The following is a 25,632-nucleotide window of genomic DNA, read 5'->3' on the forward strand; positions in this document are numbered from 1 at the left end:
TAACCACAGTATTTACCTTCGCTACCAGCGTCCACCGCTCTCAGCTGTCAGTGCCGGCTCCTGCTCCCTGCATTCCTAGCCACAGTACACATCGGGTTAATTACCCGATGTGTAGTCTGGCTATGTGTGCAAGGAGCAGGAGCCGGCACGGACAGCTGAGAGCGGCGGACGCTGGTAACGAAGGTAAATATCGGGTAACCAAGGTAAGGGCTTCTTGGTTACCCGATATTTACATTGGTTACCAGCGTCCGCAAAAGCCGGCTCCCTGCTCACTGCACATTTAGTTGTTGCTCTGTCGCTGTCACACACAGCGATGTGTGCTTCACAGCGGGAGAGAAACAACTAAAAAATGGCCCAGGACATTTAGTAACAACCAGCGACCTCACAGCAGGGGCCAGGTTGTTGCTGGATGTCACACTAAGCAACATCGCTAGCAAGTTGTGCCTCAGCAGCGATGTTGCTAGCGATGTTGCTTAATGTGACGGTACCTTAACAGAGGCTCCATAGACTATTGATTTCTGATTTACATTTGACTCAGATGGTCGCAAGCCCCATCCAGGCCTCCTCCCCACAGTAGTGACACTCGGAGCCCACCATATAACAATGCTTGTGTAAGAGGGTGTCCAGTGCCCTGCCGCCTCTGAAGTGTGTTATGATCAAGCATATATATTTTAGAGTGATTTATTTATGTGTGTACATTTTCTAGGTAATTTGGCCGGCCGCCACTAGGTGTTACTGGGTCTCTTGTCCAACAGTGTAAGCGAATGTGAGGGAATGACAGGCTGGCATGGGTTAAAAAGGGAGAGGACAGTCCCCAGCACAGAGAAGATATAGGAAAAAGGAGCATCCTGTTTTGGGGAGATAGGGAGTAGTGGCAAGAGTGAGAGGACGAACAGGGTCAGATAAAGCAGAGTGCAGCAGTATGGTGTGGAGGGTCCAGGCAGAGAAAGGAGACAAGAGGACTGAAGGAAAGTGATAACCTCTCAGTTACAAAGGTAAAGCCAGAGGAAAAAAGAGATGTGTACCCACCCTCTTCTTAGGCCGGCTGCCGTTCATAGTATGTACAGGAGACTGGGCCAGTGTTGACTGGCGGGGTCCCAGACACGGCAAGAACAAGAATTCTAGGAGTCCTCTTGTTTGAATTAAGGTGGAATGCTAGTACAGAGGAAGATTGAGTGCCCATCCCTCCCCTCCTTGGTGGTTGTAGCGAAAGAGCCGGGTTCTGTAAAGAAAGCAATGCCTGTGAAAGATCTCTGTGTAAAAACTGCCTTAAAGTAGTGGAAGCTGTGTGTTAAATGATGTTACAGTAAAGTTGTTATGGTTTTAACCGGTGGTGGACTCATTACTGATAGTATGGCATGCGATGCCGGCAAGAGAGAATAGGATCCAAAGGAGCCGGATGGAGACCCAGTTGAGCAGCTCCAAGCAAGTACCACCTCCACACCCACTACCATACACCACTCTGCCCCCCATGTCTGTACTATACCGGGGTGGGTTGTGGGCGAGGGTTACGGTCCTCGACTGCCCCTCCCTGGCACATTTGAAAAACTCTTCAAGACTAGTTCAGGAAATTTAAAACTCCTTAAAAAAAACCAAACCCTCCCTAAAGAGGGTGCATTTGCAAAAGACATTTCCCCTAGAAAATGCAACATTTTTGATATTTGGTAGCTATACTGATGCTTCTTCTACACCCAGATAGGTTCAACCCCACTTGTTTGTATTTTAATCACAGAGGTGAGTTCTGTACCAGAAGTAGAAGCCCCATAGCATGTTCATAAGCAGTGACACCCAGACTCTGGTGCCTGAAGGGTCCAAATGCTCTTCTGCCACCACTCCGGTTCTCTAAATACCACACGGCAAGTAGGGGTCTTTACTTAGGGGCCCAGTAGTCTAAAGTTACTCCACTGCTAAGAAGGTGCGGTGACAAAATGTCTATTGGGGATGTCAGAAAAGAAAGCAGTCAGCTAAAGGAATAATTGTTCGATACCCATCTCATGTGTACAGCCAGCTTAACCCTCTAATATAACAAGCTCCTTTCACGCAATTTTAATTATATACAGATATAGCAAAGATTGTCATGACTCAACACCATATTAACATGTCACTGAAGGTTCTCTCACCTACGACATCCAAGAACTTTCACAAGCCACTACCCAACGTTACGTTTGATGTCAAATTACACGTTTTTGTGCGGTTATCTGAATGAAGGTAACCTTTGCTACATTTCCACAAAGTGCTCAATTAATGTATTTAATAGATCATATCTTTTGCAGATCTATAAACCATTACATGGAAGCATACGTACCGGATCGTCTTCACTGTCTGTCCCTCCTAAACTTATAGAGCTGCGTCTCTGTACACTGATAGAAGACTGAAAAGAGGAAAAAAAAATAAAACAAAAATTAGGACTGCACCTAATTTCAGTTTTCTGCTACACTACATACATAAATACTGTCAGATCAGAGTGTATAGAAGCATAGGTTCAGGATACAGTGCCTACAAGTAGTATTAAACCCCCTGCAGATTTAGCAGGTTTACACATTCGGAATTAACTTGGCATTGTGACATTTGGACTGTAGATCAGCCTGGAAGTGTGAAATGCACTGCAGCAAAAAAGAATGTTATTTCATTTTTTATTTTTTTTTTTAAATTGTGAAAAGTTTATTCAGAGGGTCATTTATTATTCAACCCCTCAAACCACCAGAATTCTGTTTGGTTCCCCTAAAGTATTAAGAAGTATTTCAGCCACAAAGAACAATGAGCTTCACATGTTTGGATTAATTATCTCTTTTTCCAGCCTTTTCTGACTAATTAAGACCCTCCACAAACTTGTGAACAGCCCTCATACTTGGTCAACATGGGAAAGACAAAAGGTGCATTCCAAGGCCATCAGAGACAAGATCGTGGAGGGTCACAAGGCTGGCAAGGGGTACAAAACCCTTTCCAAGGAGTTGGGCCTACTTGTCTCCACTGTTGGGAGCATCATCCGGAAGTGGAAGGCTTATGGAACTACTCTTAGCCTTCCACGGCCTGGACAGCCTTTGAAAGTTTCCACCCGTGCCGAGGCCAGGCTTGTCCGAAGAGTCAAGGCTAACCCAAGGACAACAAGGAAGGAGCTCCGGGAAGATCTCATGGCAGTGGGGACATTGGTTTCAGTCAATACCATAAGTAACGTACTCCACCGCAATGGTCTCCGTTCCAGACGAGCCCGTAAGGTACCTTTACTTTCAAAGCGTCATGTCAAGGCTCGTCTACAGTTTGCTCATGATCACTTGGAGGACTCTGAGACAGACTGGTTCAAGGTTCTCTGGTCTGATGAGACCAAGATCGAGATCTTTGGTGCCAACCACACACGTGACGTTTGGAGACTGGATGACACTGCATACGACCCCAAGAATACCATCCCTACAGTCAAGCATGGTGGTGGCAGCATCATGCTGTGGGGCTGTTTCTTAGCCAAGGGGCCTGGCCATCTGGTCCGCATCCATGGGAAGATGGATAGCACGGCCTACCTGGAGATTTTGGCCAAGAACCTCCGCTCCTCCATCAAGGATCTTAAGATGGGTCATCATTTCATCTTCCAACAAGACAACGACCAAAAGCACACAGCCAAGAAAACCAAGGCCTGGTTCAAGAGGGAAAAAAATCAAGGTGTTGCAGTGGCCTAGTCAGTCTCCTGACCTTAACCCAATTGAAAACTTGTGGAAGGAGCTCAAGATTAAAGTCCACATGAGACACCCAAAGAACCTAGATAACTTGGAGAAGATCTGCATGGAGGAGTGAGCCAAGATAACTCCAGAGACCTGTGCCGGCCTGATCAGGTCTTATAAAAGACGATTATTAGCTGTAATTGCAAACAAGGGTTATTCCACATAATATTAAACCTAGGGGTTGAATAATAATTGACCCACACTTTTATGTTGAAAATTTATTAAAATTTAACTGAGCAACATAACTTGTTGGTTTGTAAGATTTATGCATCTGTTAATAAATCCTGCTCTTGTTTGAAGTTTGCAGGCTCTAACTTATTTGCATCTTATCAAACCTGCTAAATCTGCAGGGGGTTGAATACTACTTGTAGGCACTGTATATGACGGATATGATCTGTGGATATCAATACCTTCTTTCTGCAATGTTATATAAGATACTATTACCTAAGAAAAGTCAATCCATACAGAAATCAGAATGCCACTTTAGTTATATATCATGAATGCTGGGAGAGCCCTGAAAATTCAACCTTTAAAATGGGAATTCTCATCGCCAAGATCCCATCCTAATATGTCGTAGGTGTAATAATAATAGTAAATATCTCAAATTAGAAATGTAGTATAGTTCTCCTGATTAGAAATGTCACTTACCTCATGTGCAGGGCATTGCAGCTTAAGTATCCATGATTACGACCTCATATATAGTGACAATTAGTTGCTAGTAGTTGTAGCTAGAGATGATCAAACCCAATCTGTAGAGCTCGGGGTTTGTACATGAACACAATTTTTTTTTAAAAAAAAAGTCTGTATTCGGGTGCTGTTTGTATACAAACCTCTCAATCGAGCATTTTGGTGCCTGGGTAAGCTAGATCTACTCTCATTTTCTGAATGGCTCTCACTGTGGTGTAAAAACAGTTTCCTGATGCTGTGTGTCCACTCCCTACCCTGGAAGTGCTCTGCTTATGGCTGGCTGTATGTAGGCAGAGAGACAAACTGCCCAATCATTGACTTACATTATACTCATTACTCGAGTTGAGCCCGTTAGTTCGGGCTCCATTGACCAATATGGGGTTCATGGTTTAGGAACAAAGTCAGGTCAAGTTTGGGTCGTGAAATTAATTTTTAACTAAAGTCTGGCCAAATCCGGAGAATCCGAACATACACGGGTCCATTCATCTCTAGTCATAACCATAGATACCTAAGCTCCAATGCCATGCACATGAGGAAAGTGGCATAGCTAATCAGGAGAACTATACTACATTTCTAATTGGAGGTATTTGCTGATATTATTACACCTACTACATATTGGGATAGGATCTTGGAGATGGGAATACCCCTTTAACTGTTGCCAGACTAATTTTGTAATGAAGGTTAGTGCTCAAAGAGGTCCCCAAATTAATTCTGCTTTGGACCCCATGTTATACCCTGGCATTAACCCTACTTTATCTACTATCAAACTAATCCTCAACACTACTACCACTCAGTCACCCACCGGCTTCACTCCTAGTTTACAAAGTAAGCACGTTTTATTACACCAAGTGATTGTATAACCAGGACTATTGTAATAGCTACTGGACAATATTCACTTCAATAGATAGCTATTTGTCTATGTGAACATGAAAAAAAAAAAAAAAAAAAAAAAAAAACACACCTTAAAAATACCTTTTAATGATAATCCACTAAAAAAGGTCCAGAAAAACCTTAAGATTAAAACGGACAAGGACAATAACATATATCAAGAAGTGACCTCAAGTACAGTTTGTCACTATATAGATTAAATGACCTTATAAAAGGGTCACCTGCTGTTCCATTATAATTCCAGTAGAAGGTAAAAAGAAGGGAACGGTCTTACCCCATCTGCCGTAAAAGTCCCTCTTTAATAAATGTGTACCAAATGCTGAGTGATGTGGTCCAGTCAAAATCGGATAGCCTGGTCCTCTTTCCTCATGACTCAGGATCCACCATGTCACATCACAAAAAACGCACCATCTCCCAACGCGTTTCCAAATTCATGAGGGGTAAATATAGTTAATGTTTATGGTCAAACATGACCCCTATGCATGGCACATACTGCAAACAGAGCATATAAACATCATGTCAGAAGCCCGTTCTAACGGGAAATCAGTAATCATCTGGTGAAGGGCACACCAACTTACCCTTCAGGACCGCAGGTATATCCTGGGCAAAGCGCGCCCACCGTATCGCGGAGTGTAGTTTTAAATGTGCCGGTCACCCTGTGTGGCGTCTGACGTCACGTCCGCCCGCCGCGAGGGATCCACCCCTGGGTCACATGATCGCGGTCAGGGCGAGTACGTCATGAGGTAAGGATCTCAGCGTGCGCAGGACAGTGCCAGCGCTAACACTGAAATAACCACCACCAGAACCCTGAATTAAGAATTGCCCTAACGGATTGACACTGACCCCTACCTAGTTGTGGGGGTCGGCACCCTAGAACAGGATGGTGGAAGGTGCCCCCACTCGGGCGGCGACTTTCCCTCCTACATTTTCCTATCCTAAGCTTCCAAAAAGGGTGCAAAGGAAAGGATGTCATTAAGACCCTGAGGTTTAACAGTCTTGAGCCAAAAGATCCACTTGGTCTCTTGTTTCAGGATCCTGTTGTCCCAGTTACCACCTCTAGAGGAGGGTGCGACAATATTCAGGGTTCTGGTGGTGGTCCCCTCTCTATTCTGGACTAATTGCCATATTGTTTAAACATATGGGGATAGGGGTCTTCTCTACTTCTATATGGATACCCTTTCTCCACTTCTCCAGATCCGTCTGTGTTTATGGTACTTTAACGTGATGGTTGATTACCACCATATTTTACCTCTGGGTGTTATTTTACTCTTCTATCCCCTTTCTTTTGGATTGTACTTTTCTGTTTTTTTTAGAACCCATTTCGTTCTGTTGTTGTAGGAAATCATTACCTGTCTAACCCATCTGGACTGCTCACACCTTGTGTGTAGCCCTGATATGGCTTATTATTCTTAATAGGCCGATACAACGGCGCTTTTTGTGCCCAGATTGGCACTGTATGCAGCCTTCTATCCATGGATATTATTTCAGTGTTTGCGCAGGCGCTGTCCTGCGCACGCTGAGATCCTTACCTCATGACGTACTCACCCTGACCGCGATCATGTGACCCAGGGGTGGGTCCCTCGCGGCAAGCAGACGTGACGTCAGACGCCGCATAGGGTGACCGGCACATTTAAAACTACACTCCGCGATACGGTGGGCGCGCTTTGCCCAGGATATACCTGCGGTCCTGAAGGGTAAGTTGGTGTGCCCTTCACCAGATGATTACTGATTTCCCGTTAGAACGGGCTTCTGACATGATGTTTATATGCTTTCTGTTTGCAGAATGTGCCATGCATAGGGGTCATGTTTGACCATAAACATTAACTATATTTCTCCCCTGATGAATTTGGAAACGCGTTGGGAGATGGTGCGTTTTTGGTGATGTGGTTTGGTGGATCCTGAGTCATGAGGAAACAGGACCAGGCTATCCGATTTTGACTGGACCACATCACTCAGCATTTGGTACACATTTATTAAAGAGGGACTTTTACGGCAGATGGGGTAAGACCGTTCCCTTCTTTTTACCTTCTACTGGAACTATAATGGAACAGCAGGTGACCCTTTTATAAGGTCATTTAATCTATATAGTGACAAACTGTACTTGAGGTCACTTCTTGATATATGTTATTGTCCTTGTCCGTTTTAATCTTAAGGTTTTTCTGGACCTTTTTTAGTGGATTATCATTAAAAGGTATTTTTAAGGCGTGTTTTTTTTTTTCATGTTCACATAGCTATTTGCCTATAACCAGGACTAACCCAATCCTTAGAAATCTTAGATGTATAGATTGTGATTGGGCTTCAGTATATGGGTAATGTGCGATTTTCAATAATATACCGTAGTTGTGCATTTTTTAAAGGGGAAAAAAATGGTCAAAGAAATACAACTAGATCACCACGAGACGTAAAAAAAACAGCAACAGACATGATAACCATGGGGTAAATTATTCTATAACGGAATGCATTGCTACTGTAACTATAGACCCCAACACTGGCGGACACTGACATAAGAGGACTCTGTGCAAGAACAGTATATGGGCCCTTTGGCGTCGAAGAGCTGATCACAATACACGATCGTACCTGTTGCGGAGGTGGCAGTGGGTCCCTTACCTCTTGGGTACAGGTTTCACCAATGATCTATCCTCCCCTAGTCCCCAACACACCATATCTAGTGAATGAGGTGCTACCTTCTGTTTGGAGAGTGTTGGGGATATGAAGTAATCTCACTCCTTAAAAAAAGGTCAGTAATCCTTACTAAGGGTTTTCACAAAGCTGAAGGACAATCATATTGGACTAATCAACACAAAATATAATACAGAATAGATAACTATCCCGCACTTACCTTTCCTGAGGACTGGGCAAGGATCTCATGCAATGAGGTTATCTCTGGAGGACTCCTCGGCAAGCCGTCATCTTCTGAAAGCGTCCCCGGATCCTCGAGCTTCTTGGGGACAATTCCCCGCGGTGGAGACCCTATCCGTATGTTCTGCTGAAGCTGCAGCTAACGAATAACACGGCTCATTGTTAGGTCTAGCTCAGATATAAAAGGCAGATCATTAGCTTCTGCTGTCAGGATGAAAGAGAGATATAGACGAGCAGCTTAGTGTCACAAGAGACAAGATAATTTGTAAATAATTGACCTGCACATTTGATGAAAGTCGTAATTATTTATTTAGCAACTACCATTATTTCCCAAAAGTATCAATAGACATGACTATGCTTTAGGAAGACTAGGAGTACACTACATGTAAAGAGATTGAGAAACATGTACAGCCAGGCTGCAAATGTGAAGGCTGCCCTTTATATAAAAAAAATGGGGTTTCAATAGATATTTTAATTCTTTATGCTTGTACCTGTAGTGCCTTTACTTTCCCTGGAGTGCACTCCTGAGAGACATCTTCCTTCACAGAGCTCTCCATCTCCGAAATAAACACACTGTCGTGAGATACGGCCTTGTTCCCCATATTAGCTTTGGCCCTTTAAATATGAACATGTAAAAGGAGATGTGAAAAAACAATTACAAAAACACCCATCAGTTGTGTTGGCTGCCAACATCTTCTAGATCTAGAAGCTAGTTTGATTGCTTTTTGGAAGAAAACATGCCATTTTTGTATTTATGGACATTGGTTGCCATTTTAAAAGGGCATCTGTCTCTACATTTAACTTATTTAAAAATATCAATATGGGCAGACAGGTTGTTGAATGCTGAAAAAAGCCATAGATGTATGCCTCATATCTGGTGCCTTGTGAAGAAATTCACGGCACAAGACAATTGGTTCTGTAAGGCTGGAGTCATACGTATATGGTTCATGATAGCATCACATCGCCCAGACTGGTCGGCGGTTCTACTGACAGGAGGGTGTTGGCTGCACAAAAATACAAAAAGCTGCCCAGCTCCTGTCAGGAGAGCCACTGGTTGGTCAAGGCAGGAGCGGAACAATAGCGGTCGCAGGGATCGCAACTGCAACCGGGCCAGGGAGTGCAAGTGGCCCGCTGGTCCCAGCCCCTGCTTCATCTGGAGGTGCGTACAAGGCTGCACATCCAGCTGAAATGCATCATGGTGCAGAGACCCGTTGGGTCCCTGCACTGCGATACATGCTGCCAGCCAAACCGTGCCCGTGACAGTGTCCCAGTGACTGAGACGGCGCATGACAATGACGTTATGCGTGGCCATAGCACGGATGCCAAAGAACGCTGCCAGCCACTGTGGGCTGGCTATAGAAGATGACACTGTGTGACATGGGAGCTGGGGAGAGCAAGTATAGTCTGTACCAGGAGGGGGACAGTAAGTACCAGGAGAGGAACATATATACCAGGAGGGGCCCAGGAAAGGAACATATATACCAGAAGGGGGACAGTATATACCAGGAGCGGCCCAGGAAGTGGACGGTATATATTAGGAGGGGGGGGACATACCAGGATGGGGGCATATATACCAGGACGGGGGACATTTACCAGGAAAGAGCCCTAGATGGGGGACATTACTACATAATGGGAGGGTGGGGGACAAATCGTATGTCTTTATAGGATTTAGAATGCTAAATGTATACATATATGCAAAAAAAATTGTTTAAAAGAACTTAGAGTTCTCAGTGGTTGATACCTTTTAATGGCTAACTGAAAAGATGGTAATAATTGCAAGCTTTTGAGACTACGCAGGTCTCTTCATCAGGCTCAATATAACACAATCTGAAGAGTCACATTTATACACAACAGGACATAGAATAGTGCAGTAAATAAGACAGTTATGTGAAGCAGAACGATCAGTATGCGAAGAGGACAAACTGTTGTGGCCATAAATATTACACACTGCTATCTATGAACTGCTGTAAGTTTTATTGTCCTCGGATTGGGGTCTGGTCCAGAGCTGGGATTCCCCCAGATGCTCTGAGAAGCACATTTCTTAAGTGATGTAAAAATACATAGATCTGACCAACAAAAGGGGATGGGGGGCCCCATGTCCAAATTTTGCACTGTGACCCATTGAACTCTAGTTACACCACTGGGTCCAGGTGATGCGATCCGATCCTTGAGCGAATGACACGCAAGTGTGACTCCAGCCTAATGTGTGAGTTCCAAAACTCTAGTTCTCAGGAGCCATAAACAGTGCATGTTTTCAGGATTTCCTTTGTATTGTACAGATGATAATTTAATCACCCGCACAGGTGACTATTCTAACAACTGTGCAATACTAAGGTCTGAAGTTGGGGGAACACTGACCTAATGATAATATCCTCCTGATAAAACACTGATCTTTTTGATACTATAAGAAGCCCATGAAGTGACATCACTAGAATCAAGGGCTCTGCGTCTGCATCATGCTGCTCTCATATCAAATAGCAAAAACCTGCTGACAGATTCCCTTTTATTTATAGTGAATATTTTCCACATTTACACAAGACTGTGGAAAAATATGTCCATAAACCATACAATTATTTTCTTACACTTGTTCATGGTCGACATGAAAGGCAGTTGTGTTGGCTCCAGATGCACTGACATCGGTACTGGACTGGCTGGGTTTGAGGTTGCTTTCTCTACTAGTAGTTGCAGGTTCTTTCCTTTTCTTTTTCACAAATAATTTCTTGAAGGCCTGGAATTTTGATTTCTTTTTTCCTGATGAGCAAAAATATTTGTATATAATCTATTCAAATTAGAATTTATAGTTAACAAACATCTCTAGAATAAAGAAGACGAGGAAAAAAATATTCAGGATCTCTCACACATTTGATCTGTTTGACTATGCGCACACAGTTTTTATCTGCCTCAAAAAAACTCTGAATTGTCAAGTGCACTTCAGGAAACGCTCCTTCTTGGACACTTTTGGAAGAGTATTTTGTTTTCTGAACCATTTCCTGGAGTGCTTTGTAAAAAAAAAAAAAAATCCTAAGAGTTTTCTTAAGAACCTCAATGTGCACCTTGAGAGCTCCGGAGTTCAGTGGCATCGTTTCTCCGGTAGCCAGTCCGACACAGAGTACAGTCATGGCCAAAAGTCTTAGCACCCTTGAAATTGTTCCAGAAAATGAAGTATTTGTCCCTGAAAATTATTGCAATAAACATATGTTTTGTTATACACATTTTATTTAATCTGTGTTGTTTAGCACACAAAAAAGCAAACAAAGGAAAAGAAAGGCATATTGGACAGAATTTCAAACAAAACTCAAAAAATTGGCAAAACAAAATTGTTGCCACTCCACTTAATATTTGGTTGCACATCCTTTGGAATAAAATAACTAATCACTTCTTATGACCATCAACAAACGTCTTACACCTCTCACCCGGAATTTCAAATGCCTCTTGTTTTGCAAAGTTCTTCTGGTGTCTCATATGAAGGCGCCTTTTCCCAACAGCAATTTTAAGATCTCTCCACAGGTGTTAAAAGGGATTTTGATGCAGACTCATTTCTGGCCATTTCAGAACTCTTCAGCGCTTTGTTTCCATCCATTTCTGGGGTCTTCTTGAAGTATATTTGGGGTCATCGTCCTGCTGGAAGACCCATGACTAAAGACGTAAATCGAGTTTTCTGGTACTGGGCACTACATTTGCGACTCAAATTCCTTTGGTGATCTTAAGATTTCATGATGCCTTGCACACAGTCAAGGAACCCAGTTTCAGAGGTAGCAAAACAACCCCTACATATCTTAGTACCTATTGTCAAATATGTTGAAGGTTCAATGTCCATTTCCATTGTAGGCCTCATTCAGTTTTCGATAAATAGTAGAATGATGTGCTTTACCAAGAAGCTCTATCTTGGTCTCATCTATCTATAAGACGCATTCCCAGAAAGATTTTGGCTTACTCAAGCACATTTTGACAAACTGAAGTCTGGCTTTTTTAATATTTCTGTGTCAGCAGTGAAGTCCTCCTGGGTCTCCTGCAATAGCATTTGATTTAATTTCATTCAAATGTCACAACACGCACATTGAGCCTGCAGGACAGCTTGATTTTCCTTGGAACTTGATTGGGACTTCTTAAGGCCCCGTCACACTAAGCAACATCGCTAGCAACATCGCTGCTAACGAACAACGTTTGTGACGTTGCTAGCGATGTTGCTGTGTGTGACATCCAGCAACAACCTGGCCCCTGCTGTGAGGTCGTTGGTTGTTGCTGAATGTCCTGGGCCATTTTTTAGTTGTTGCTGTCCCGCTGTGAAGCACAGATCGCTGTGTGTGACAGCGAGACAGCAACAACTAAAATGTGCAGGCAGCAGGAGCCGGCTTCTGCAGAGGCTGGTAACCAATGTAAACATCGGGTAACCAAGAAGCCCTGTCCTTGGTTACCTGATATTTACCTTTGTTACCAGCCTCCGCCGCTCACTGTCAGTGCCGGCTCCTGCTCTGTGCACATGTAGCTGCAGGACACATCGGGTTAATTAACCCGATGTGTGCTGTAGCTAGGAGAGCAAGGAGCCAGCGCTAAGCGGTGTGCGCTGCTCCCTGCTCTGTGCACATGTAGCTGCAGCACACATCGGGTAATTAACCCGATGTGTGCTGTAACTAGAAGAGCAGGGAGCCAGCGCTAAGCAGTGTGCGCTGCTCCCTGCTCTGTGCACATGTAGCTGCAGCACACATCGGGTAATTAACCCGATGTGTGCTGTAACTAGGAGAGCAGGGAGCCAGCGCTCAGTGTGCGCTGCTCCCTGCTCTCTGCACGTGTAGCTCCGTGCGCTGGTAACCAAGGTAAATATCGGGTTGGTTACCCGATATTTACCTTAGTTACCAAGCGCAGCATCTTCCACGCGGCGCTGGGGGCTGGTCACTGGCTGCTAGTGAGCTCACCAGCAACTCGTGTAGTGACGCTCCAGCGATCCCTGCCTGGTCAGGTTGCTGGTGGGATCGCTGGAGCGTCGCAGTGTGACATCTCACCAGCAACCTCCTAGCAACTTACCAGCGATCCCTATCGTTGTTGGGATCGCTGGTAAGTTGCTTAGTGTGACTGGACCTTTATCCACCATCTGCACTATCTTATGTTACAATCTTTCAGAAATTTTTCTCTGCCTTCCACATCCAGGGAGCTTAGCTGCAGTGCCATGGGTTGTAAACTCCTTGATTTTGTTGCGCACCTTAAAAACAAAAGAACATCAAAGATCTCTGGAGATGGTCTTGAAACCTTGAGATTCTTGATATTTTTCAATAATTTTGTTTCTCAAGTTGCCAAGACAGTTCTCTTCTCTTTGTTCGCCATGCTTAGAGTGGAGCACACAAACACAATACAAAGATTGAGACAACTTCTCCCCTTTTTTCTGGTTTCAGGTGTGATTTTCATATTGCCCACACCTGTTACTTGCCACAGGCGAGTTTGAATGAGTATCACATGCCTGACACAAAGTTGCTTAGCCAAAATTTTAGAAAGGTGCCAACAATTTTGTCCTGTCCATTTTTGGGATTGTGTGTGAAATTATGTCCCATTTGCCTTTTTTCCCCTATGTTTTTTTGTGTTATTCCAATACACAAAAAGAAAACAAAATGTTTATGACGATCAAACGTGTAATTGCAATAGTTTTCTGGTAGACATACTTCATTTTCTGAAACAAATTTCAAGGGTGCCAACACATTGAGCCATGACTAATGTTCATGTGAAAGTAACATTACTTCAAAAGACTTTGATGGCGATAACTGGCATTATTTTTGGGGTACTGTGTACAACTATTAGTATTTCTAAGTGTTTCTGACTTTCAAATAAACGGGCCACCACAGAACTGTGCTAATATTTGATACCATGGACCAAAAAGCTAATATATAGTTTCTGCATTACTTATTCACTTTGTACACTCAATAATACTTCCCCCTTTCTCACTTTTTACACAGCTGAATAAATGATGTTCACAATAGGGAAAAGGAAGAGTAAATGCTTCTCATGAGCGAGATTTCCCAAGTTGATCATGTGTCACTGGCGGAGAATCTACAGATTCCAGCTGCAGAGGAGGAATTATTTATTTTTACATCAATCTAACATCTGTATAGATACATAGAATATATTTGTAAGGAACCTGCCAGTCCTGACATGCTGTGTAGCCTATTGGCGTCATGTTTTAGAGCATGAGAAGCTAAAACAATATACTGTATAGGTTAATGGGAAAAGATTCAATGTGCGATTTTAATTAAACCTTGACCATGCCCTTTAAATTTGTAGGCATTCAGCCTGGGAAGGACATATTTGGTTAGGTTCCAATCAAAAAGGTACGCTTTGTCGCGGTTGATGGGCTCTCATGAATTGGCCAATTTGTGCACCTTGTCGTGGCTTATGGGCTCTCATGAATTGGCCAATTTGTGTACCTTGTCGTGGCTGATGGGCTCTCATGAATTGACCGATTTGTACACCAAGTACCTTCATTTTTAAACATTTTCTCTAGCAGTAATGCAGTTCAAAATTCATATATTCTATGTTTGCATATTATAGTATTTACAGAGAGCATCTCTCTTTGCTTGTCTGCAGTCATAAGAACTTATTCATCAAGGCTAGTGTTTTGCATGCCAGTCATAATGATCAGAGAACATTAATAAGATGTGCCAAGTTCATTAACGGGCGCATGAGACTTAAAATGATCCAAACTCATTAGTGGTGTGCACCTCTTCACACCAGAAATGTTCCTCCAAAGAGGGGGAAGAGCATTTCTGGTGTAAGAAATGGCGACTCTTTGGCTGAATCTAACGGGCTGGTTAGCCAAGCACTATCCTGCCTTAGGTCCTCCCCAGCTACATCCATTTTTGGACAGTGCTAACTCAAATCAGTGGGTCAATGACAAAAGTTGCTACATTTTTGTCCAACTCCAAGATGAGCAAAAAATTGTATGACTTTTCAAAAGTATTTTATGCAAGTTTTCTAGAAAAAAAACACTAAATTAATCCCCCGCTGGTCCTCCAAATGTGAATTTATATGTGGTAGGTAAGCAAGAACAGATAAACAAAACTGAATGATCTGACTTTGCAGTGTTTGTTCACAGCTTGATGCGATGGATGCACACAGTTCTGTATAAGAACTGTATATACAGGCAGCATTAGAGCAACAAGAAGAAATGTACAAAAGTGAACCCAAGCGGTTTAGTTATTCAGGAGGTGACCTCCAATCTTAAAAGAGGTTGTCCACTACTTTTACCTTGATGGCTTATCCTTACGATAGGTCATCAATGTCTGATTGGGCAGGATCACGCATCTCGCCGATCAATTGTTTTCGGTCCTGCCGTCAGCAGCCGGAAGTCCTCACTTACAAAGCTGCCCCATCTTCTGATAGAGGTGGTGGCAGGACTGGTTCCTATTGATTTGAACAAGGCAAATGTGCAGTACCGGCTATCAATTGACAAGGCAGCTTCAGAACTGAGCATTTCTAGCCACCTGCTGTCGCCACTGGGATCGAGAACAGCTGATCGGCAGGGATGCCAGGTGTCAGACCCCGGCCGATCAGACATTGATGACCTACTAAGCATAAGCCATCAATGTCAAAGTAGTGGATATCCTCTGAAAAAACAAGATTTCCTTATCAGAACATCCCATTTCAAAAGAACCCCATTATATTAGCCACATGTCAAGGTAGTGAAGTTGAGTTCCCCATCCAAGACCTTAATTAGCTAAAGCAGAAAACAAAATACAATGAGCACATTCCAGTTTCGATGAGCGCTATGTAATGCATTGTTTTTAATGAATCAGCAATGCAGCTAGGATTACACAGCACTCCAATACGAGATAACAGTCACACTGAATGCCTCTTATCTAAAATTAGTTTTGGTTTCTTCCGGGATAAGTGAAATACTTTATATATCCATACCTATTAAAAGGCTATGTATGCATACTCAACACAAAGTAAAATGGACGATCCGGCGAGTTGTCACCTCCTTTGCTTTTGGGTGTTTTTACTAAACAATTCTGACCCTGTAATGAAAACAAAACAATAGTTTTGCTATATTTGTTTGTACCTGATCCTACGGCTGGGTAAGCAGAGCTGTAACAGTGACAGTCACACGGAGGTCGGTAAGTTTTCCTTCCCTAAACAAGTGCAAAGTTAAATTTATTTTTTATTGTGCTTTTTATCTTAACTGTTATCTATTACAGTATATTAATCCAATATTTATCCTTTTTACATCTGCATTGGGTTTTGACACCCCCAAGTGTCAGGGGGCAGTATGTAGTGACACATACAATGCCTTGATGCTTGTGTAGTTGTGCTCAGACGTGAAGAGGAGCGGGGTGGTTATGTATATAAGTTTGCGCTAGGTTTGCAGTCTTAAAGGAGTCAGCTCATCTTCGGCAGGAGTACACTGCTCCCCTACCTCCCATAAGCAAAGTTATTTTTTTTAGAAATTTGATTGGATTCTATGTATCTAATTGTACTTGTGTACTGTATAGTACTTGTGTGAAAATCTGATGTGGCTTTAGCTGAAATTTATGCATAATTATGGACATGTTCACAATCTTCTAAGCATCATTGTAAGTTTGCACTGTATAAGAAGTACACAGTTGTGATAATTATGTCCCATTGTTTAGGTATAACTTGGAAAGCAGGGCTAAAATTTGCCCTTGAGCCCATCGATTTCTAGTTTATACTCGTGTAATTGGATCAACAATTCAGACTGCATCATTAATGTAGAAATGGATTTGAATACTGCTTCAGCAATTGCCCACAAGGGGGCAGTGTCAGACTGTGCAATCACAAATACAGAGGTGGGAAATCCCCTACTGCAGCTTGTGTGTGTAAACCAGGAAGAAAAAGTGCGGGAAGGTGGTTCAGCTCCAGAGCTCAGCCAGAGGAGAGCTGCGTGTGGTCTCCCTGAACAGAGGGCTCTTTTGCCACCGGAGTCTTGGAGAAATCACCCTGTGGAAGTGGTTTCTGCCATTCCCGGTCTGCAGGACTTTGTTTTCACCAAGGATCTAACCGGACTGCAGAGCATCGCACCCAGAGTGCAAGTGCAGGGGCTGTGACCTCCCTTCTTCTGCTCGGCGTGCCCCGGGACTAAAAGACTGATTAGAATCTGTTACCAGCGGGGGAAGAGCAAAGGAAAAGACCGAGGAGCTGCATCCCTTCAGCGTTGCACCGGGACCCATCATCGTGAGACTCCAGGCCTGCGACGTGGGAGAGGCATCTTCTTCCGGGATAGACTGGTACGTGATTGTAGGGAAAGTTAGGGAAAGTTGCCGCCATTTCTTTGTTGTTTTTTTTTCCCTTTCTTCTTGCTGCGCACCCGGAAGGAGTGAAAATCCAGGGACTCCACTATACTCATGTGCGCAGATAGTTCGGTTGATTGTATTATAAATATGTTTCCTAGTAAAGAAATGTTACTACCGGTAAAATCTGAGTATGGGGATTTTGTTGGAATAGAGCATACACACACACCCGCGGCCCTACCACCGGTCGCTTCATGTAGCGTAGTCGGCAGGATGTGTGACCAACAAAATCATCCCCCGGTAGTAACTTATAACCGGACAGCTCCCCCGCCGTCTATTGTCAATCAGGTGAGAAAGTTTGACGGACGGAACTATCCTGTAACTGAATGGACTGAACAACTTAAGATAGTGGGGGAAATGTATAACACTGATCCTAAGACCTTAGCAGAAATGGCCATGCTAACATTAGAAGGGGAAGCGTGGATGACAGTCAGGCTGGAGACGGTTTGGGGCCAGCGTACGTTGGATGACTTGGTGCGGGTGCTGGAGAACACCTATGGGTCGACCACATATGCGGGAACATTGCGCTATATGTTCTTCCGGCGTACTCAACTCGAGTCGGAGGACATTCCTCAATATGCCAATGCCCTTCAAGTGCTACTAGAACACGTCGGTAGAAACGAAGAACAGATAACTAGTACGGGTACCTGTGACCTGGTGTTGAGAGATCAGTTCGTGACCGGATTGAGAGACCCGTACCTTAACCGCTCATTGCAAGATCTACTCCGGATAAATCCGGCCTTTACGTTCGCTGAGGCCAAACAAGAAGCTATAGAACGTTCAAGGGGACCTGTCGTGGAGACACAGACATATACCGCGGCTTGCAGGTCCATATCTGGTATCGGGACTCCGAACAGCAACACGGAAGAACTGAAACAGATGGTGGCAGAGTTGCAGAAACAGGTGTTACAGCTCACCTTAGACCAACAGGCGGGCCGGCAAGCGAGACAACAACCCAGCCGGCCGATGGGAAGATGCTGGACATGCGGCGATCCCCGCCATAGAGCCAACCGTTGCCCCCAGAACTTTCAAGCTCATCCACAGTCCGATCTACCAGAACCAGCAAGTCATGTCCCACAACAGTGGCCGCCTTTAAACTAGACGCCCCTGCCAAAGAGGCTCACTCGGCAGGGGATGCCAAAGAGAGGGGTGTAGGAAAACAGAGCCAGCCACGGAACAAACTTGCATCAAATAGCCCCACCCTGGAAGTATTACTGGAAGGGATCGCCGTACAAGGGTTAATGGATACTGGGTTTCAGGTATCCACCATCTTCGAGCAGTTCTACGAAGAATGTCTAAAGCCGCGGCTTGCCTATGACCCTGATACCGCCATCAAGATCAAAGCAGCCAATAATCTACCCATTCCGGTGACGGGAGTTGCCTGGATGAACACCGAAATCTGTGGCCAAGATCTCGGGAAGAGAGGGATAATCGTGGTCAGGGAAGGCTTTGGATCAGAAACGCCCATGATTATTGGGATAAACATCTTGAAAGACCTGAATCTGGTGTTTACCAAGAAGGGGCCCAAGTACTGGCAAGAAGTGACCACACATAGGGCCACCCGCCGTGCCTTTCAGCAAGTGGTCCGGACCTGCAACCTCCAGCGAATGACAGAAGAACAACTGCCGCTGGCCACGGTCACCGTACCCCGCCATACTAGGATCACCTTACCGGCTGGGAAAGAGACAGTTATCTCACTACCCCTTCGCACCACGAGACAGCTTGAAGGCGTGGAGGTGCTGATTGAGCCGCGCACCCCGAAGGAAGGGAAGCTGAATCCACTAATCGCTCGAACTCTAGCAGTAGTGAGAAAGGGAAGAATTCCTGTCAGGCTGGGCAACACGGCTAACGTGAGCGTTGACCTAGAAGCCGGGACACAGCTCGCCCGAGTCTACGCTCTAACCGAAGAGGTGAACCCTATGAGCCCCCTCCAGTTTGTACCGTCTACAGAGGGAGATTGGACAGTGACGGTCTCTGCCATGGCCGCTGTCGCGGGTGACACCAACGCGGGGCGAGAACTACGAGAGAAGTGTCAGTTGGACGTATCCCAATACTCCAAACGGGAGGTGTCCCAGGTGGAAGAGCTACTTCAAGAGCATCAGGTGTCCTTTGCCCGGCATGACACCGACTTTGGGTGCACCACCAGTATCAAGCACGAAATCCCCACCGGTGACACTGCTCCTATCCGTGAAAGATACCGCCAAATTCCTCCCCAGCAATACCAAGAAGTGAAAAATCTCCTGAATTCCATGTTACACGCGGGAGTGGTACGAGAAAGCCAGAGCCCCTGGGCGGCACCGGTAGTGTTAGTCAAGAAGAAGGACGGATCCCTGAGATTCTGTGTGGACTACCGCCGTTTGAATGCTTGCACCATCCGGGACTCATACCCTTTGCCAAGGATCGAAGAATCCCTGACAGCCCTGAAGAAAGCCAAATACTTCTCTTCGTTGGATCTGGCCAGCGGATATTGGCAGGTACCTATGCATGAGAAAGATAGAGAGAAGACTGCTTTCATCTTACCCATGGGCCTGTACGAGTTCGACCGGATGCCCTTTGGTCTGAACAACGCGCCGGGGACTTTCCAGCGGCTGATGGAGCGCTGCTTGGGAGACTTCAACTTCGACTTCACCCTCATCTACCTGGACGACATTGTAGTCTATTCGGCCACATTTGAAGAACACCTGCAGCAGCTGGGCCGTGTGTTCAGTAGGTTGAGAGAACATGGCCTGAAGTTGAAACCCAGCAAGTGCCGTCTTCTGCAGCCAGAGATCAATTACCTGGGCCACCGGATCTCAGCCGAAGGTGTCCAGCCATCTTCAGAGAAGATGGCCGCCGTACGGGATTGGCCGCAGCCCACAAACGTCAAGGAGGTCAGGGCTTTCCTGGGGTTGGCCGGCTACTACCGCCGGTTCGTCAAAAACTTCGCCGGACTTGCTGCACCCTTGCATGACCTGCTTCGAGGGACCACCAACAGCCCCAGAGGACGACCCATCAGCTGGGGGCCCAGCCAGGAAGAGTCCTTCCAAGCCCTAAAGGGTGTCTTAATATCTCCCCCCATCCTGGCATATGCGGACTACAACCTGCCCTTTCAACTACACACCGATGCCAGTCTACAGGGTCTAGGGGCAGTACTTTCACAGGTACAAGAAGGCAAGGAACGGGTCATAACCTATGCCAGTCGGTCCCTACATGAGGGCGAGAAGAACCCCACCAATTATAGCTAGTTACGGCTGGAGCTGTTGGCCCTAACGTGGGCTATGGCGGAGAAATTTGCAGGGTACCTCACGGGGACCGAAGTACTAGTCCTGACCGATAACAACCCGTTGGCCCACTTAGAAAATGCGAAGCTCGGAGTTATGGAGCAGCGTTGGATGGCTCGGCTCTCCAAGTTCAATTACAAGATCAAATATAGGGCTGGAGCTGAGAATCAAAATGCGGACAGCCTGTCTAGAGTGTCATACCCCTTACTCAACCGAGACCGGGATGAAGAATTAGAAGGGGATGAGACGCCTTACTTTGCAAAGCTCGCCCAACAGATGGTGGATTACCGCTAGTTCGTTGTGGGCGAAGCTGGAACTCCAGTGGGAGTCGCCTTGCCACCCCAGGAGTGGTGCAGGATCCAGGACCAGAACCCTGAATGGGCTCTACTCAAACAATGGGTGAAGCGGCAGCAGAAGCCTCCCGCCGATATACGGGCACGACTGTCTACCGAGACCTTGACCCTGCTCAGTCAGTGGGACCGGCTGATTCTGAGAGAAGGAGTGCTATACCGGAAGGTTCTCTTCTCGCACATGCTGGAGGAATGCACACAAGTTGTGGTGCCTGATCAATTGGCCCGTGTGATGGTGGCCCAAGCCCACAAAAGGAATGGACACTTTGGAATAGACAAGACCTTTCGGTGGATTCAACAGTCCATCTATTGTCCGGGGCTCCGCAAGCTGGCTGAAGACGTCTGCCAGACCTGTCGCACCTGCGAACTACACAAGTCCCCTGAGCAGCGTGCACCTGTTCAGACAATTAAAACATCCAGGCCCCTTGAGCTGTTGATGGTGGACTATCTGCTGATTGGGACGGCGAGCAGTGGCTATCAGTACTGTCTAGTCATGGTGGATCACTTCACAAAATTCGCTGTCGCTACCAAAGACCAGACGGCTGAATCGGCTGCTCGGGCCATCTGTCGACAGTTCATCCACGTCTACGGGTGCCCGGAGAGGTCGCACTCCGACCAGGGGGCCTGTTTCGAAGGCCGAGTCATCGAAGAGCTGCATCGGATGTATGGGATCCAGAAGTCGAGGACCACTCCTTACCACGCACAAGGGAACGGTGCATGTGAACGCTTCAACCGGACCCTACTCCAGCTGATCCGCACCTTGGCCGATGATAAGAAAGACCAATGGCCCCAATTCCTTCCCGATCTAGTATGGGCCTACAACAACCAGGTCCACTCCGTGACTGGCTACACCCCACACACCCTTCTCTTTGGCCGCCCCGGAAAAGGGGTCCATGACCTGAACCTATTCCACCCTGGAGATGATGTCTGCCATAACTACCCCTCCTGGCTAAATGCTCACCAACAGAAGATGGAGACTGTACACCGGCTGGTGAGCCAACAAATCCGGGGCCAGATACATGCTGACCCACTCCCCGTGCAAGAGCAGCCCCTGAAGTTGGGACAGCTAGTCCTGCTCCGTATCAAGAAGCCCCAAGGGAAACTTCGAGCCAAGTGGGAGACTGAGGTCTACCGGGTAATCGAACGCCCCTACCCCAACGGGCATGTATACCGAGTGCGGGGTGAAGACAGTTGCAGCATCCGCACTGTGCACCGAAATATGTTGCGTCCGTGCAAATCCCAGCCTGACTCCCCTACCACAGTACCCGGAGGGGGTGACGCTACCAACACGACTGACGTCACAGACGTTTCCCAGCATAGTGATCACGTTGACTCTGAGATCGGTGACCCACCTACACAACCCAGTTCTTCCCCCGGAGTGCTGACTGAAGTGGAGCGTAAAGACAGTGACAGGGAGGGGAACAACCGACCCTTGAGACGCACTGACCGCACCACTGCTGGGATCCCGCCCGGGCGGTCTTACCGGGACCAGTATGTATGGCCCACTTCTCAACCAACCCCTGTGACATCTGCAGTCATCGCTGCCTGGGAACCGACGGTGGTTGACAGGGACTGCCAACCTTTAAGTGGGGGGGGTATGTAATGGGATCAACAATTCAGACTGCATCATTAATGTAGAAATGGATTTGAATACTGCTTCAGCAATTGCCCACAAGGGGGCAGTGTGCAATCACAAACACAGAGGTGGGAAATCCCCTACTGCAGCTTGTGTGTGTAAACCAGGAAGAAAAAGTGCGGGAAGGTGGTTCAGCTCCAGAGCTCAGCCAGAGGAGAGCTGCGTGTGGTCTCCCTGAACAGAGGGCTCTTTTGCCACCGGAGTCTTGGAGAAATCACCCTGTGGAAGTGGTTTCTGCCATTCCCGGTCTGCAGGACTTTGTTTTCACCAAGGATCTAACCGGACTGCAGAGCATCGCACCCAGAGTGCAAGTGCAGGGGCTGTGACCTCCCTTCTTCTGCTCGGCGTGCCCTGGGACTAAAAGACTGATTAGAATCTGTTACCAGCGGGGGAAGGGCAAAGGAAAAGACCGAGGAGCTGCATCCCTTCAGCGTTGCACCGGGACCCATCATCGTGAGACTCCAGGCCTGCGACGTGGGAGCGGCATCTTCTTCCGGGATAGACTGGTACGTGATTGTAGGGAAAGTTAGGGAAAGTTGCCGCCATTTCTTTGTTGTTGTTTTTTTCCTTTCTTCTTGCTGCGTACCCGGAAGGAGTGAAAATCCAGGGACTCCACTATACTCATGTGCGCAGATAGTTCGGTTGATTGTATTATAAATATGTTTCCTAGTAAAGAAATGTTACTACCGGTAAAATCTGAGTATGGGGATTTTGTTGGAATAGAGCATACACACACACCCGCGGCCCTACCACCGGTCGCTTCTCTCGTACCACTGACTTTCAAAAATTTTCCAATAGTTGGCACCCTATGATGTAGTAACTTATATCAAAAAAGGAAACACATAAGCATATAACAGACGAAGGCATGGCTGGACTGGTCATCTGGCATTTCTGGCAAATATCAGAATGGCTGCTCCCAGTAGTGGGCCACAAGATCTATTGTCACTTCCACTCTTTCTTCTGCAGCATGTGAAGTGATGGCCAAGAGACCACCACTGTGCAGAGTTCAATTACAATAGGCAAGAAGAATTGGCAGAAACAAGAGTGCAGCATTATTTACAGGCAGGTACTGAACGGGGCTGAGTAATCTGGTAACAGTTCAAGTTTACACACTGCAGATTCTAGCTGGAGCGCCCCAATAATACATCACCCCAGCTATTACAAATATCAAGTCAACAGTAAAACTAGGCAAGCTCAAAGTATTCACAACTGCACCGCACCAACAACCTAGCTGTCCTCAGCTTCTCGGGTCGCACAGTTACCGCGCTCTAGCTATTGAGGCCTGCACAATGCCCTATTAAGTGTGCATGTAACATCCACGGGGCAAGGGGTTAACTGTTTACTCGTTGCCGGGCCGGTGATGTTGGGTCAGAGGGATGTCACGGGTGGCCCTGCCCGGCTTTGTGGCCCCAAGGTGTACAATAAAAAGGGGGAGGGATGATGGAATGGAAGTTTGTGTTGTGATGCCACCAGGCAACGTATTAGCCGCCGCTGGGGGTGATGTCCTCCGGGGCTGATTGTGTCGCAACAAGGATGGTTCTGTTGAGGAGAGCCATAAAATGAAATACTTAATTAACCTCTGGACACCGACTGTGTCTGGTGTGGATTCTTTTATGCATGCACTTGGCCCATATCAATTCGGCCAGGCAGTAGGCAACTAGTGATCTCTGGTTATGAGTTCACCTTAACATTATTGGCTCCCAACGTGGCGCCAATAGACGGAGACACCTGAAATCCTGATGAACCGGCAACTGGAATGGCATGACGTGCTGGACACCCCAGGAAACTGATCACTTCCGAACGAGAGTACGGTAGGTCTGCTGATTTTTCATAATCTGTAGTCTTCCCGTGGTCTCGGTGGGGTGTGTGGCACTGATTGCCTGACTGTGTCCGGTTTGTTGGGGTATCTGTTGACGGGCAGACGGGTCTCACGGCTATTGGCCATATTAATCTCGGAAGAACCGTCACATATTCAGTTGCCTGCTGCCTGTTGTGTATTTGTGAAGAGAGCATGTGGGTTTGTGAGTTCTGTTAGTTGTCGCCTGTGATATGGTTTGTGGTTCTAGTGGAAACTTAAGTAGTTAATACGGTTTGGTACAAGACCTAGAGATATAGGGCAGGTTTTAATTGGTCAGGTTAGGCACGTGTTTTTCACGGGCTCTCAAATTTGTTGATATGGTAAAGGATATTGTCTGTGGTATAGTATACGGTTGTCGCCTGTGGTACAGTTTATGGCTCTGTAAGGAAATACGTGGGACTGCTGGTACGTGGTAATCTTGGGGCCTAGCGCAGTGTAGCGTGGAATGGCTGGTACGGATACCATTGGGGCATAGCGTTTAAGTTGCGCATTGTGGCTGGTACGTGGTAGTCTTGGGGCCTAACGCTGGACGTGAAATGGCTGGTACGGATACCATTGGGGCTTAGCGCAAGCTTGGGTGATATAATTGGTATGAGGTGTCTTGGGGTCTAGAAAAAGCGCTGGACGTGAATCGGCTGGTACGGGCACCTTGTAGCCAGGGGTGACACCATTGGTGTCTTTATGAATTATGGACCATGTAGAAACTGGGCAGGGACACCGTGACGAGGCGCCTGCTGCAGACTTAACAAAAACTTTACTTAGTGTTCAAGTTGTGTGTCAGTTGTGAGTCATCTCCTCCTGTGTTTGTTTGTTGGTTTTGTTGGTGTTGTTTATCTTGAGAGAAAGATGGAAAAATTGGTGAAGCGGTGTCTAGTTGTGCCGGAAAGATCCGGATGAGTGGACTGTGTTGAGATGTGGGGACTCTAGGCCGCAATCCTGTGATAAACCATGTGCTAGTCATGGAGGCAGACATTTTAGGTAAGATTTTAAAATGGTGGATGAAGCACATGGCTGAATGGAGTAGTACATACTTAGACAGAAAAATTAGTGTTTTTAACTGTAGTTGGACCAGGACTGTGGATATGTAAATCTGT

General features: G+C 46.1%; 1 protein-coding gene across 3 annotated transcripts in view; it reads right to left on the reverse strand.

The window, feature by feature from the left end:
- KIAA1210 (KIAA1210 ortholog) overlaps nucleotides 1-25,632 on the reverse strand; it is a 216,872-nt gene that overhangs the window by 41,780 nt on the left and 149,460 nt on the right. For all 3 annotated transcript variants that reach the window (XM_075323825.1, XM_075323826.1, XM_075323824.1), the window contains exons 3-6: nucleotides 10,727-10,895; nucleotides 8,636-8,759; nucleotides 8,125-8,283; nucleotides 2,306-2,371 (exon numbers count right to left, since the gene is read on the reverse strand). In XM_075323825.1, the coding sequence (XP_075179940.1) occupies nucleotides 2,306-2,371; nucleotides 8,125-8,283; nucleotides 8,636-8,759; nucleotides 10,727-10,895 (518 nt within the window). The remainder of the gene's footprint in view (nucleotides 1-2,305; nucleotides 2,372-8,124; nucleotides 8,284-8,635; nucleotides 8,760-10,726; nucleotides 10,896-25,632) is intronic.

The sequence above is a fragment of the Anomaloglossus baeobatrachus genome, chromosome 9 (genome assembly GCF_048569485.1).
Source record: "Anomaloglossus baeobatrachus isolate aAnoBae1 chromosome 9, aAnoBae1.hap1, whole genome shotgun sequence".
Classification (NCBI taxonomy): domain Eukaryota; kingdom Metazoa; phylum Chordata; class Amphibia; order Anura; family Aromobatidae; genus Anomaloglossus; species Anomaloglossus baeobatrachus.